Raw genomic sequence first — 16173 nt, 5'->3', positions numbered from 1 at the left:
GGGAAACAATATAATTTCGTGTAATAAATCTCATAAATCGTCTATAATCGAATTTTGTTTCGTTTAAATAAATATCAAAGAAGAAAAAAGAATTTAGATAATTTATAATTTAACTTATAATTATTCTTAGGTAATATTAACCTTTAGTATATATGTTAACCATTGAAATATCGTTGATCGACGAAATGATGAAATAAAATTTTAAGAATACGGATATACGATTATGTAACTTTTGAATATATAACATGACGTTATATAGAGGATTAAAACTTGGGCATGGCTTTAAAATTGGTTAAAACAGAAAAAGATAATAATAATAAAAAAAAGAAAGAAAACATTACAAAAACGGATCTCTCGTTGTCAGTTATGTCAACTTGAAATATTTCATAGTCTTCACCTTTCGGACATTTTGGTATTCGTTCGAGCGTAGTTGTGATACATATCCCGGATGCGATGATTATCGTTAAGAATCGCATCGTCTCGTTCTTCCATCTCCCTCTGTCTCTCTCTCTCTTCCCTATCGTTTTCCTCGTCGTACAAATTATCTTTTGCATATAGTCTTCTCTTTCTTAAGAGACAGGACGACCACGCGCGCCCTGTCAGAGAGCCCACGCGTCACCCATTACGTTCAATCGGCCCTTCAAATGCGATCTAAACGGCCACGAACGATTCTTCACAAGCTCGTCCTGAAATCCGTATCATGAAATATCTACGTGCTCGTTGTCCACGACGGAATTATAATATTATCTAGTCTGATCAGCTTCAACCAAGAGAGAAGGAGAGACAAAGAGAGAGAGAGAGAGAGAACAAAAATAATCTGAGATACGTTGCGTAAGGGAAGTCTCCGGATATTCCTCGTAGCGAGACGTCCATATATATGTATGTATATATACATGTATGTATGTATGTATGTATGTATGCATATGCTCTCGAGTCTATGAAACGTAAAAGATTTTTCTCTGTCTCTCTGTCTCTCTCTCTCTCTCTTTCTCTCTCTCTTTGATATACAAGATAACGAATGTAAACCGCGACGATCATCGTATTCATTAGATACGAAGTAAAATAATCGTTATCACGATATCGTTCAATCAAGCGATATAACTGGGTGGGCCGAAAATTTCTAGGTGGGTCAAAACTGTTTCAAAGACGATTTGTAAAAATCGATTGCTATCTTTTTCGAGACACTTTTCGGACTGATTTTGTCTTCTTTTTTTCCTCTCCTTTTTTCTTTTTGGAAATTGCAAGGCTACAACGATGAAAGAAAATATTAGTTACTATTTAAACAAGAAGTAATTGGTATTTAAAAGAATCGACCCGCCATTCGTACTTTTTCTTTTCTTTCTTTTTCTTTTTTTTTTTGTTTCTCGAAGTATTATAATCTATAACTAAAAAGAGATAAATAAAGAAGAAGATAGAAATAGTAAATTACAACGATTTATAAAGATCTTTGAAATATTTTATTTATTGTTACGAAGACTAGTCACACCTTGGATATATATATATAATTTTTTTTTCTTTTTTTTTTTTCTTCCATTAGAATATACTCGTATAATTTATAAATGTGTATATATAAAAAAACAAGGGAACAATCATTAAGCGCGTAAAATTGACACAATAACGCAATTATGTTTTATACATATATATATATACCTTTTGAATAAATTTAGATACAAATTATTGTTATTAGTCTAGTTAGTTAGTAATATTTAAATGTAAGTTAGCATTAGTAGAAATATCCAAGTTTACGATAATTGATATTCCTACAAGTTTGATATAATGTATAAACACAATAAATAAATTTTATTTTAACTACTTTACACACTTTTCTCTCTCTTTTTCGCTTCTTTTTTTTTCATACGTTATTAATATTATAATAATAAATAATTTCGTCATATAATATATTGGTGATGGCAAACGAAGAAATGTTTTTTTTTCTCTTTTTTATTTTACAGATTTACTGTAATTATACGTATTTAGTATACAATTACGCTTAACGTATAAAATTACTTTCCCGATTTTCTTTGCGCTGTTGCATTACAGTCTCGCTGTTTATAATCGTAAAAATCAATACCCGGAGTAACATCGTTAAAGATGTTAATGTCTAGTGAAAGAGAATATTACTTATTTAATTTTTCAACGAGACATCAGCATCTCTCGAAAGGTACTTCAAATTTTGATTTATGCTACACATATACGTATATACGTATATGTCTGTACGTATGTATATATCGTATAAATCACACGATAGGAGAATTATAACGTTAATACAAAAATTACTTTCGCGCGATCTTACTTTTAGAACGATGAAGCAAAAGAATTAAAGTATAATCAATGTAACGTTATCTATATATATATATATATATATATATATATATATATATATATATATATATATTACTTATCTCTTTAATCAATAGATAAGTAGAACAAGCAGTTCGTGTATTATTTATCACATGATAATTCATTACGATTGTTATATCGTTAAAATTATACATACTATATATAATATCCCAAAAATATCGATGGGACCAGTATTGTGTAGCATTTAACTTTAAGCGTTGATTGTGTATTATTGACGTCGAAGAACACAATAAACACATGTAAAATGTAAATATGTATTAAGGTTAGAAGAGAGAGAACGACACAGAGAGAAAGACACAGAGAGAAAGTTCATTTCATTTCCTTGGCTAATCCAAGAATAGGCAATTATATATATATATATATATATATATATATATATATATATATATACATACATACATATATATATATATATATATACATATAAATATACATACACACATATATATATTTTCATTATTATTTGCACTAATAAATAAAAAAAAAATGAAAAGACAATTAATGTTTCGTCGAAGCTACAAAACAATATTAATTAAACCTTAATCGATTTTATGTTAGTCGTATTAAAAGCTGCAATTCCATATCGATAAGATTTCATCTCTAATTAATAATAATTCTGTGTCAATTAATTTCTAAATTTTCGTAGAATCCAGAATTGGACGGGGAATCTTTTGGCACATAGTGGTCCATGGCTCAGTGACGACAACTTCTGTCACTTGTAAAGATGGGTATTACGAATGTAACAACGAATCAACTCTTAGAGATGATCTATTATGTCATGATCATTTTTATAAGATGAATGTTTAATACTATCCTTTTGCGAGTGCATTGTTCTTTGCAATTCTTTCGCAAAATACATGATAGTTTTCTTCAAACCTTCGGCTAAAGGAACTTTCGGTTGCCAATTCAAATATTTTTTTGCTCTGCTAATATCTGGCCTTCTTCTTTGTGGATCGTCTTCTACCGCGGCAAGTTCAACTATTTTACTAGTACCACCAATCAAATCCTTTATAATAAACGCGAATTCTGTAAGCATCGGAAAGAAAAAAAAAAGGCACGTTAATCTTAATTTTTTTTTGTCTTCTTTTCCTTTTCTCTATCTTTTATTTTTCTTTGTATTTTTTTTTTTTTTTTTGTTATTATTTCTGTTAGATAATTTACAAAGTTTTTCCTTTACCTTCGATAGTGTGTTCAACCGGATTACCAATATTTACGGGCAACGTATAATTAGAAGCCATCAAGGCAACCAATCCATCTACCAAATCTGTGACGTACTGGAAAGACCTTGTTTGCTTTCCATTGCCATAAATGGTGATCGAGTCGTTTTGCAAAGCTTGGAGAATAAAATTCGATACGACCCGTCCATCGTTCATGTGCATTCTTGGCCCAAAAGTATTAAAAATTCGTGCTACTCGTACCGACACACCTTCTTGTCTCATGTAGGCGTAACTTAACGTTTCAGCGACTCTTTTTCCTTCGTCATAGCACGCTCTTGGACCTGAATGGATATATTACATAAAAACAAAAAAAAAACAAAAAAAAATAGAAAATAAAAGAAAAAAAAATCAAAATGAAAGCGTGCCAATCGTATGAGAAATTACGTTCTTTCACGTAACATCGAACATACGTTTCCTCATTAAATTAGTTACAAAATAATAATAATAATAATTATTATTATTATTATAATAAGAGAAACCTACCGATAGGATTAACGTGACCCCAGTAAGTCTCCGTCTGGGGGTGCTCGTTAGGATCCCCATAAACTTCGGACGTACTGGCAATTAATACACGTGCGCCAACTCGCTTGGCGAGTCCTGTAATTTTTTCAAACATTATATTATATGTATCTACTATCTTCGATAATATCGTAAGAAGTCGTAAGAAGACTCGTTTATAAAATAAAACGTTATACGTACCTAACATATTTATAGTACCAAGTGTATTAGTTTTAATCGTTTTAACAGGATTCAACATGTAATGAGGTGGACTAGCTGGACTAGCCAGATGATAGATCTCGTCAACTTCCAAATACAATGGTCTGACGATGTCGTGATGTACCAATTCGAAATTCTCATGGCCGACCCAATGTTCCACGTTTCTCTTTCGTCCAGTAAAAAAATTATCTACCACTATAACTTCGTGACCGGCTAACATCAATCGATCGACCAAATGAGAACCAACGAAACCAGCTCCACCGGTAACCAATATCCTTTTACGATTTTTATAATTGAGGAACTTCACCGTTGGAAAATCCTTCGGCACCCGATTCTCAATTTTTGCTTCGAGATGACGTAATTTACCTTCAAGCTCGCGTATACGAATTTTAGCTTCCTCGATGTCCTTGATATCGGTATTTCTATCGATAAGTCTACCCCCATATTCATCTCTACCGTCGATCTTCTCTTGTAGCAATTCGTTTTCATTTTCTTTTTGTAATTTGCTAGTACGTTCTACCTTGTTACCAGTTTGTCGCGACGGAGAAAAATCTTCCTCGTCTTCTGTACTTACCAAACCTTTGTAGAATCCTAAAACTGCAAGGGTTTTCTGCTTTTTTATTATTTAATTTTCTTTGTTATTTTCTTTTTATTTCTTCTTTCGTTCTCGTTATAAAAACAACGTGGAAAGTTTAATAGACGGTAATAATAGAGTTTGGTATATCGCGACAAAAAATTTGCTATATCGTTGTAATACGTGATTTTGTATTTTCGCGCGAAAATACGAACGAGTCGTTGATAGTCTAAATCGGTTCGTATTTATTTCGAAACTAATTTGAAATTCGATTTAGCAGGATTATAAGTGATAAAGTTAATCGACGTTATCGATTTGTTTTTAGAGTTTTTATGAATATATATATATATATTTTTTTTTTTTCCTTTATTAATATGGAAGCAAAATTTGGCGCGAAATTTGCCGATGGAAAAATTCTTTGTGCGATGTAGGATGTAACAGACTTCGTATTGCTCGTATATTACGGATTACAGACTGTTATCTATAAGTATGTATATCTATAAGGCAATGTCGTCATAAATTAATATCTAATTTCGACTATCGATCTATTATTACGATTACTTGAAAAAAACGAAATTTCAATTGGCTTTCTGTTCGATCATCGTTCTTATTTGTTGTTTATTTTTCTTTTTCTTTTTTTTCCCTGTCGCTTTGTCCTTAGAAACACATAATAAAGTCGAACGAAGAAAATACGATTCATTGTTATGTTGTCATTGACATTAGAGATCGTAGGCTTGCGTCATCGTTATTTCGTTAGCGTCTCATACTTTGTCTTCGTAATCATACGATCGCGAAAACAATTATACGATTATGCAAACGAACGTTTTCTACAATATCGAAATGAATTTAATTCTCTTGAATAAAAATGCAGTAAACGATAATCTCTCGATCGTAAGATCGAACGATTAAAATATCATCGATTATTCAATGATAAATTTCATATGTTTCGTTAGAAAAAAAAAGAAGAAGAAGAAAAAGAAGAAATAACATACCTAGAATAATACAAACGATGGATAGGGCAAGCTGTTTCATCTTTCTCTGGGTAATGACCATGCTTTTGTATTGCACATGTCGCACTTTAATATATTTCGATCACTGTTCTCATTGGAGTGCCACCACATCGATATGGTTTCCTACGCGAAACAGAGAAACCGTAGGTGGATCGTGCATTTTTCAAAACACAACTCGAACGAACATAACCTCGGAAGTAGCTCCCGACGCGTAACGACATATACACGACAGCCTTGCTAAAAGATCACGATATCGCGTATGATTACTACACTAAATGATTATTGACGTAGTGTAGATACTGCCATCTATAGGCCGTTCGATGTAAATACATATACGACTTGACTCGTAATTTAGATTTATCGCTTTAAATTAAACGGCGAATAAAAGGATATCGTATCGTTGAAATAAAACATATCGATTGATATATCGATCGATATGATCGTTTTAATTAGGATTTGTTATTTGTTAGAGGATATATTGGATCGTTTTGTTGTATCTTCAGTCGATAAGTTAACCTCTAAAAAATGTTCAGATTTCTCTACGGTTTGTCTTCTCGTCCGTTCGTTCGTATCTGCACACGCAGGCGCAGAACCTATTTTTTGATTGATATATAAAGGCAGTGGCAGTACAAAGGAAACATCTCAAGTGGTTTTTCTGCAGTCACGGTGGCAGTGGCATTTGAAACATGGCAGACATCATTGACTGTAATTTTCCTGTGTGGGGCCTACTGCCTAAAAAAGAAACAGGTGTCACTCAATTTCTCACGAAATATCCCGAATACGATGGACGAGGCGTCGTTATTGCTATTCTCGATTCCGGTGTCGATCCTGGAGCACCGGGTATGCAGGTGAGAACAGTCAACACACAAAGACACGCCTCGCTTAGACGCTCTTATACAATTTTATTTTATTTTCGAAATAATACCGCCAAACCCGTTTATTTAGTTTTCTTCTCTTGATTACGTTCCATCCGCGCTTCTATTGTCTTCTTTGTACGTCATTATTGCTATAGATGGATCTCTTTCCATTGTATTTCTTTCATTTTGGCATATATTCAATTCATCCTTAATACCGAACATTTTGTTTAATTTTTCAAATTAAAAGGATCTTCTAGAGATTTGTTTTGAAATATGAACTTATACAACCATTAGTGGGATGGTCATTGTCATTGAACTTTATCATGCAAAGTCATTGTTTGCTTTCTTACTTTAGGATTAATTTTGACTACATATATCACTTGTCTGTTAATATTGTTGATTCATCTCAAGGTTGTATAAAATATTTTACTCAGATATTTTTTTTTTCTTTTTTCCTTTTTTTTTTCTATATTTGACTTTCAAAGGTTGGATAATATTATTTGCTGTTTGATATAGATTAATGACGATGTACAAGTTTAATGCTTAATTTCAGGTGACCTCGGATGGGAAAACAAAAATAATTGAAAGATTTGACTGCAGTGGTGCTGGCGATGTTGACACAAGCAAAGTTGTACAGGCTCCAGATGGATATATAATTGGTATCACAGGTCGTAAATTAAAGGTATTTAGTTTGATCTTTGATTAAGAAGTTGGAATGAAAAGTAAGTTATATTTAAAGTTTTTATTTAAAGGTCCCTACGAATTGGAATAATCCAAGCGGCGAATATCATATCGGGGTAAAAAATTTATTTACATTGTATCCTGGCAAATTAAAAGACAGAGTTACAGCAGAAAGAAAAAAAAGATTTTGGGATGACGGACAAAAAGCTGCTCTCGCAGAAGCTTCTAGACAGTTACAAGTAATATTTTTTATTGTTTTCTTTTTCTTTGTCTTCTTTTTTTTTTATTGTGAATAATAACAGGTATAAATCAAAAATTAATTTGCATGAAAGCATTGAGAGTATCAACGAAGTAATTAATTAAATATTATTTATTTAAATATTTCTAATTCAATTAATTAAATAATTTAATTAAATATTCTGTTATGATCAGAAATAATAATATAATGTTTAGATTTTTTAAATTAATTTTTAACATTAAAGAATTGTTGAATGAATTATATGTACACATTTAATGAAACTCAGTTGTAATTAGAATTTTAGACCATGTGATCCAAAGATAGTGTTGTTGTATGTTAAACCATGTAATTAGGACGGCAGTTTCACAACAAGCTACAGTGATTGGTGTCTAATGCTATTTATATTTGGCAGTTTGAAGTGATGTAAAGCTATTGATGACATTACATAATAAGTTTGATAGAGAAATTGGAGCCATTCTTTACTCTTGTGTATATGCGTGTGTGTTTCATTTCTATATATATATATATATATATACATATATATATATACATTTTTTTTTAATTATATTTTATCATATTTTGTTTTTGCAAAATTAAAATTTTATGTTTATAATTAATATTGATATATATTCACTCTTATTGTATCAAAATATTTATTACACATAGGAATTTGAGGCGAAGAACTCACAATTATCCACCTTAGAAGAAAAATTAGAAAAAGAGGAATTAGAAGCTAGAGTTGAAGTACTCAACAATGCAGAAAAAAAATATTCAGATTCTGGACCTATGTATGATGTTGTTGTATTCCACGATGGCAATGTCTGGAGGTAATTATATCCCGAAATTAATAATAATATTATAAGTTAAAGAAATGTAAGATATTTTGTTTTTATAAAAATAATCAATGTATATATATATATATTATAGAGCATGTATTGATACTTCTGAAGAAGGCGATTTAGAAGCTGGTGTTTATCTTGGAGAATATTCTTTGACAAGAGAATATGCTCCCCTAAATCAAGAAGATCAGTTAAATGTTAGCATTAATGTTCATGATGATGGAAATACCCTTGAAATAGTTAGTCTCTGTTGTAAGTAATCGATGTCTTTAATCATTTATTCAATAACCATCATTCTACAAACATAAATTTCATTTAACTTGATATATTCTAGCAAGTCACGGAACGCACGTAGCTTCAATAGCAGCAGCATATTTTCCTGAAAATCCAGAATTAAATGGTGTAGCACCTGGTGCTCAAATAATTTCACTAACAGTCGGAGATGGACGTATAGGCACTATGGAAACAGGAACAGCAATAGTAAGAGCAATGATACACATCATGCAGCGTAAAGAAAAAATTCATGTTATAAATATGAGTTATGGTGAACATGCTCATTGGTCTAATACAGGACGAATAGGAGAATTAATGAACGAAGTTATTGATAAATATGGTATAACGTGGGTTGCGTCTGCTGGAAATCTTGGACCAGCATTATGTACTATTGGTATGTAACCAATAACTGCTGTATTGTATTTATATATATATATACACATGTGTGTATATGTGTTATATTTATATAACATCAAATTAATTGTTTTTAATTGTACTATAGGAACACCACCAGACATCAATTCAAACAGTATTATTAGTGTTGGTGCTTATGTTTCACCTGATATGATGGTGGCTGAATACTCCCTGAGAGAAAAAATGCCTGGTATGCCATATACATGGTCTTCTCGCGGTCCGATGATAGACGGTGGTTTTGGTGTTACTGTATGCGCTCCTGGTGGAGCTATTACGAGTGTTCCTAATTTCACATTAAGAAAAAGTCAACTTATGAATGGTACAAGTATGGCCAGTCCACATGTCACTGGTGCCATTGGTATGTATATCATTTAATGATTATATATTTTGAAATATTATTCTTTCTATTTCGTAATTGTATATATACATTTATATATATTACAGCGGTACTTATATCTGGACTTATTGCTAAGGGTTGTGCATATTCTCCGTACAGTATCAAAAGAGCGCTTGAAAATACTGCTTTATACATATCGAATTTAGATCCATTTGCACAAGGTTCAGGTTTATTGCAAGTTGAACGTGCATTTGATAATCTCGTTACCTATTGCGATGTACCAGAAAGAGATATCAGATTTTCAATCAATTGTGGGACAAATAATTCCAAAGGAATTCATATGAGAGTCGGTGTTATTGATCGGCCGAAAGATTATTCAGTTACTGTTGAACCAATATTCCTTGATAGTGAAAACACTGGTATAATTTTATTACAAATTTTTCTTTCTTTTTTTTCTTTCTTTCTTTCTTTCTTTGTTTCTTTCTTTCTTTCTTTCTTTCTTTCTTTTTTTTTTTTTAATCAAAAGTAGACAATTATTTTAAACATTACGGTGATTCACAGATCCATCACGTAAAATTGATTTTAATTTAAAATTGACTTTGGTGTGCGAGGTATCTTGGGTTCGATTCCCAACGCATCTTGATCTAATGCATATGCCCCGTGCTTTCGCAATTAGTATCGATGGTTCTAATTTGCCAGAAGGTGTTCATGCTACAAGGTGAGCAAGTTAACGATTTTTGTTTTTTATTAAATATATAAAATCATATGTAGCATTAAATATTTATCTGATATTAAACGTATACTATATATCATTTTTTGCTTCATAAAAATTTCAGTGTTAGAGCTTATGATGTAACCAATATTGCAAAAGGGCCAGTGTTCCAAATTCCTATCACGGTAGTGCAACCAATGGTACTGCCAAAAACAGCTCTTCTCCCTGATCTAACATATACAAATGTTTTATTTAAACCAAATACAATCCAGCGTCATTTTATTCTCGTTCCCGAAGATGCCACGTGGGCAGGTAAATTAAATTCAAAATTATGTTTGTTCCATCGATGTTTGATACCAATGACTGTCATTGAAAATTCATTTTCATTTGATTTAAATTATAGTCCTCAAGATAAGGAGTACGGAAAAAGACAAGACTAGTAGATTTGTAGTTCATACAATTCAACTGAAACCACGATTAGCATGTAAAACACTTGAAGTTAACAAAATGATAGGAGTTACACCACAAGCAGAATGTGTACAACCATTTGCTGTTGAGGTATCATGAATATTTATTTTATTTATTGCTCTGTCGTAAAATTAATGTTTCTAAAATTTGTTGATTTATTTTCTTATGTGCATTGTAATAATATAAAATTTATTTCTAGGGTGGTTTGATTGTGGAAGTTGTTATTGCAAAATATTGGGCAAATTTGGGGGATATGTTAATAGATTATACAATAGAATTTCATGGTCTTCGTATAATAAATGGTAACTTAACGATGCAATCGGGCGATGGTATAAATCGCTTAGAATTACGAAGTTCTTTGAGAATCGAAGAAGTTGTACCATGTGTCACTCTTAAATCATCTGTACAAATTTTAAAGTATGGTGTGACATAATATTTTTATTAATCGTATGTATATAAGTGCGGATCGTTAATTGTCGTTAATTATGTGATTTCAGACCGACGGATTCAAAAATTATTCCTTTACGAGCTCGTGATGTTATTCCACCTGCCAGACAAATTTATGAATTACAATTAACATACACATTCCATTCGGCAAAAGCAACTGAAGTTACCCCAAATGCTGCATTACTTAGTAATTTGCTGTATGAGAGTGAATATGAGAGTCAAATGTGGATGATATATGATTCCAACAAACAACTTATTGCCTGTGGTGATGCATACCCATCTAAGGTAAGTAAATAAATATCGATATAAGTAGAAATTGTATGATATTAAAAAAATTTTAAAAGAAAAAAAAAAGAAAAGAAAAAACAATAAGATATTATTATGATCGTAGTACACTATTCAAAAATTGGAAAAAGGTGACTATACATTGAAGATGCATGTGCGTCACGAAAAGAAAGAGTTATTAGACAGATTAACAGATATGCCTTTGCTTTTGAGTCAAAAACTTAACAATCCAATAATACTTGATATTTATGCCAGTCAATCTCAGGCCATAATTGGTGGAAAAAAGATGGTCGCTGCATCTATTCCACCTGGACATATTCTTCCCTTATTTGTTGCACCTATGTCAAATGAAAACAAGTAAGTATTTACATTCTATTCATTTTACATAATGCGATATAGTTAACTACAAAACGATTACAATTTTTTTTCTTACTCAATGACGATAATAAAAGATTATTGAAATTAGCTAGTTAAATGTAATAGAGCAAAGGTGAGCAACTTTTTTTCCGCCACGAGCCATACAATCCCCACCATCGATCAATCTTTTTTTCCACTACTTATATAAATTCTTTAGCCATTATTTCGACCGACTACCCATAAATAGACAGAAACAAAAACAGTGCAACTTCATGAGGCATAGCGGATTGTTAAATAGTGGGAATCGTTTTCTCTCACTTTATTACCGAAGAAGGTAAGTAAGTAGTAACGCGAACTATATATGTAGCCCGTTGACCATCGATTGCCCATCTTTGCCATAGAGGATTAGTTATATATGTAAATCTGTATATACAAATGTTTCTTAGGATAGGCAGGATAATCATATTTCTATGTACGCACATACACACTTATTTCATACAAACATACATGTTTCAACAATTTTACAGCGAGAAAAAGAAAAAAAAAAGAAAGAAAGAAAATCAAGTATCCGAGATCAAATATTTATTCAAACAATAGCTTGAATTTACTCGTTTTATTTCTTCACACATATGTATATATGTACATATATGTATGTTGATTTTTTCAAGCACGCATGCCAATAATTTTCTCTTAAACAAGTGGACTTTTTGTCCACTTTTTGATAATCCTATTTTTTATCAATTTTTATTTACAGCTGATCTTGATACTTGATATAAAAAATCGAGTTTTTCTCTTAAAATTATTTTGCTATTAAAAGCTACTAAGATATAACTTTTTTCTTTTTCATCTTTCAATGCAGCACAGAAAACAAGTGAGTTCATAATATTATTTTTATTAACTTCTTTGCAAATTGACATGCTTCAAGCAGAGTTAAGGATATATGCAAAAAAAAAAATCTATTCTTTTAGCTAATAAAATATATAACAATGTAAATGCCTATCAGTTTTTATGCAATAATGCTTATTGTATATCCCTGACTCACTATACATCATTTTGCTGCACGAACGTTTTTTAAATACATGAAAACAGCTGTTTAGCTATACCATAACCAATTGAGCACAAATTTGTTTTCAAATAAAAAAGAGCTTTTTTTTATAAATTTTGATCTCAGAAATTTGATGAAGGGTAGTATAGTTTTGTTAAAATATTATATCAAAAATATTGAAATGAGAAGCTTATATTAATATCAAATGTTTTGGTAGTATAACAATATATATGTATACATATATATATATTGCTTTCTCTATTATTATCTTATATTCTCACACATGTGCTTTACATTAAGCCTTTAAAATATATCTGTCAATGGTTTTCTGCTTGGTAATTACCTCCTATTATATGTCATGATAATTAAGAAGATATACAAATATTTGTATTGAACAAAAAATAATTTTTGTTTTCTCTCTTTCAAGAATATCCAAAGGTGCTACTCTTGGTAGTTATCTTCAAGGTACAATTACGTTTTGTAAAGACGAGTTGGAGAAGAAAGTAGATAGCCATACGTTTAAATACATATTATCTGAATCTACTAAGAAATCAAGCAATGCTACGTCTAAAACGGATAAAGAAAAGACTACCAAATGGGATGAATATAATGAGGCATTACGAGATTTAAAATGCACATGGCTTGCAAAACTCGGTAATTCAATATTTTCTTTTCACATCTGTTCATATATATATCAGTTTTCATAATAGTCATAATATTACATTATTTTTTTATTTCATTTATCGACGTATAAATTTTTATTTTTTCCGGTTTTGCTTCTTCATATAGCACCATCTATAAGTAAGTTATTACGATATATATTGTGATACGTTTTTTTTTTTGAAATTTAATTTGAAATTCCTATCGTCGTATAATACAAATGGTGATTCTTTCTTTCTTTCTCTGTGAACAAGTTCAATAATTCACTTGCACATACATTTTTTGCATGTTAAGTTACAAATATATATGTTTCTTTCCATTTTTTGTTTTTTCCGTAATTTACATTTGTTTACAAATGGAATATAATATTTTCGTATCCTTGACATTTAATATGTATCACCAATGATCCTGTAAATTATAAAAACGTCTTGCTGTCATTCAGAAAAACATTAATTTTGTAAACACCATGTTACGTATTATGTATCTAATATAAATTAAATGTGTTTAATTGTTTGTATACATGTATATCATATAAATATTCTTATAACAGAACCAGGTGAATATGCAAACTTATTGTATGGAGAATTGAAGAACATCTTCTCAGACCACTTGCCTGTACACACTGCTATGTTAACATCTTTGGATTCTCCTGAAGCACGTCGTCATGTACCTCATGATGATATCTCTGAAAATTCTATTGCTCTGGCCAATCAAATACTAGCCGTTGCAGATGTTGTCATAACAAATATTGATCAGGATAAACTATTAGCCTACTATGGCCTAAAGACTGATCAACGACCTGATGCTGCCAAAATTAAAGCAACGATGGATAAGCAAAAGAATACATTAGTAGAAGCATTGGTGAAGAAAGGTTGTGCGTTAGCACGATTATACGTTCATGGTACAAAAAAAGGTGACGGTAATAGTTCTCACGAGCATTTACTTGAGGGTGTTACTAACGTATGGCAAGAAGTACAGAAATTTGCTGAACCAACTGATACTAAGGTATATTTTTGTTTTGTTAAAATAATATAGGACATACATTATATATTGTTTTTCTTTTTTTTTTTGCAGGTGCTTATATTATCTTTGTGGCACGCACATATTAATAATCACTATGGACGTTATTTGAAATTATTGACACGTTTTTATGAAGAAAAACCATTAAAAGAAGTAGACGAAAAATGTATAGAAATTACAAGGATCTTGGGTTGGAATTATTGGTCGCGTCATCTAATCACAAGCATACCAACACGTTATCCAGCCGCATATAGGACATTTTGATCAATAGTAAGTAAATCGATGATGTATTTTAATATAAATAGAATGTTACACAAAAGATTTTTTTTGTTTTCATATTTATTCATGCAGAATGAAGTTAAATTAAATAAATATGTCAATATAAGTTAATAAGGGATATATAAAATTTATAGTAAAAAAAAAAAAAAAAAATTAATGATTAATTTTTTAGGATATTGACAAACGAATTATGAATTCTTTTCAGATTTAACACAATTTGTGGCTATCACCATAATAAAAAAAAAAAAACTCTAAAAATGAGTTTTTAATTGCACTGTAATGATAATGACATTGTGTCATGCAGATGTAAAATACATTTAGAAAAATATTATTTTATTCATAGAGAAAAAAACAAAAATAATAATAATAATTATAATAATAATATTAATAATAATAATAATAATAATAATTTAGAGAAATAATTAAAATACTAAACTCTTATAAAAAATGAGTCATATTCGTACCTACGACGTATATGGTTTGTGCAAACCATCAAAAAATAACTATAAATCGTTTTTTGCTTACACAAATATCATATAGCAATAATTGTATTGAACATTTTTCATTAACACAATGCAATGCTAAAGATTTTAGTTAAATATGTGAGATGAGATTAGCAAAATATTTGACGATATAGATGAATATAAATTTTGATTGCGATATATGCGGGGCTGACTCTACGCTTCATCAGAAGTGTTATATACTTTGAGACTGCATTTTAAAGGCGCTTATTACGTCATATTGATGGCTGAATAATTGATTGATTGCATCAATAAGTTCAGGCTATATAACATACAGACTTCTTTTATGGAAAAAAAAAAAAAAAATAAAAAAAAACTAATTTATCTATACTTTAAATGGCATTTTCCAGTTTTACAGTCTCACAAATGTATGTATATACACCTCATTTATTTTACATCTTCAAATATATATATATATATATATATATATATATATAAAACTTATTATGATATTATTTCTGAAATAAACATGTGACTGTATCATTATGAAGCTCAAATAGTTTATTTATGATATACACTGATGTAATAGAACATGTGTGTAATAATGATATGCAACATCTCTATGAAATTTTGTGCCATCCTACATAAATGTTGCATAAATTCAAGTAATAGAACTATCATTAAAAGCACAACAAATATTATTGGCCAAGACAAAGTTTCTTTTTTCTCTTTTTTTTTTTTTTCACTATTTATAACAATAAATTTACATACTGTCAGTATACTATGAAATAATGAATCAATGCTGAAAATGCCCACTATAGAATATAATATGATAAAAAAAGGGAGAGAGGAGCTTATAGTATAAACGAAAAAAAAATATATATACAAGGTTTTCTTTATCAGAAATATATAAATATAATA

The 16173-nt window shown here is 30.3% G+C and overlaps 2 protein-coding genes across 5 annotated transcripts; one reads left to right on the top strand and one right to left on the bottom strand.

Annotated features, from left to right (window-relative positions):
• Nucleotides 1-1833: 1833 nt before the first annotated feature.
• LOC127072660 (UDP-glucuronic acid decarboxylase 1) lies at nucleotides 1834-6126 on the bottom strand. The gene is made up of 5 exons (XM_051013239.1): nucleotides 5862-6126; nucleotides 4278-4892; nucleotides 4062-4175; nucleotides 3539-3859; nucleotides 1834-3387 (listed from the first exon to the last, which is right to left on the bottom strand). Exons 1-5 carry the CDS (start codon nucleotides 5920-5922, stop codon nucleotides 3119-3121), a joined length of 1380 nt encoding a protein of 459 aa, XP_050869196.1. The 5' UTR covers nucleotides 5923-6126; the 3' UTR covers nucleotides 1834-3118.
• Nucleotides 6127-6500: 374 nt separating this feature from the next.
• Nucleotides 6501-15654, top strand: LOC127072654 (tripeptidyl-peptidase 2). Of its 4 annotated transcripts, none has more exons than XM_051013228.1 (20): nucleotides 6501-6727; nucleotides 7290-7418; nucleotides 7489-7656; nucleotides 8322-8482; nucleotides 8583-8746; nucleotides 8829-9161; nucleotides 9270-9539; nucleotides 9626-9937; nucleotides 10080-10236; nucleotides 10355-10542; nucleotides 10634-10788; nucleotides 10898-11115; nucleotides 11196-11430; nucleotides 11537-11787; nucleotides 12005-12121; nucleotides 13260-13486; nucleotides 13622-13633; nucleotides 14043-14497; nucleotides 14567-14782; nucleotides 14997-15654. In XM_051013228.1, exons 1-19 carry the CDS (start codon nucleotides 6566-6568, stop codon nucleotides 14774-14776), a joined length of 3924 nt encoding a protein of 1307 aa, XP_050869185.1. In that variant the 5' UTR covers nucleotides 6501-6565; the 3' UTR covers nucleotides 14777-14782; nucleotides 14997-15654. The 4 variants fall into 4 exon arrangements, with proteins under 4 accessions (XP_050869185.1, XP_050869187.1, XP_050869188.1 ...); XM_051013230.1 differs by lacking the exon at nucleotides 12005-12121 and adding an exon at nucleotides 12647-12658 and having other exon boundaries at nucleotides 6502-6727; XM_051013231.1 differs by lacking the exon at nucleotides 12005-12121 and having other exon boundaries at nucleotides 6502-6727.
• The last annotated feature ends 519 nt before the right edge of the window (nucleotides 15655-16173 follow it).

Source organism: Vespula vulgaris, chromosome 2 (assembly GCF_905475345.1).
Source record: "Vespula vulgaris chromosome 2, iyVesVulg1.1, whole genome shotgun sequence".
Taxonomy (NCBI): domain Eukaryota; kingdom Metazoa; phylum Arthropoda; class Insecta; order Hymenoptera; family Vespidae; genus Vespula; species Vespula vulgaris.
Note: the sequence above shows the minus strand (reverse complement) of the source record. Positions and strands in the feature narration are given on the sequence as shown.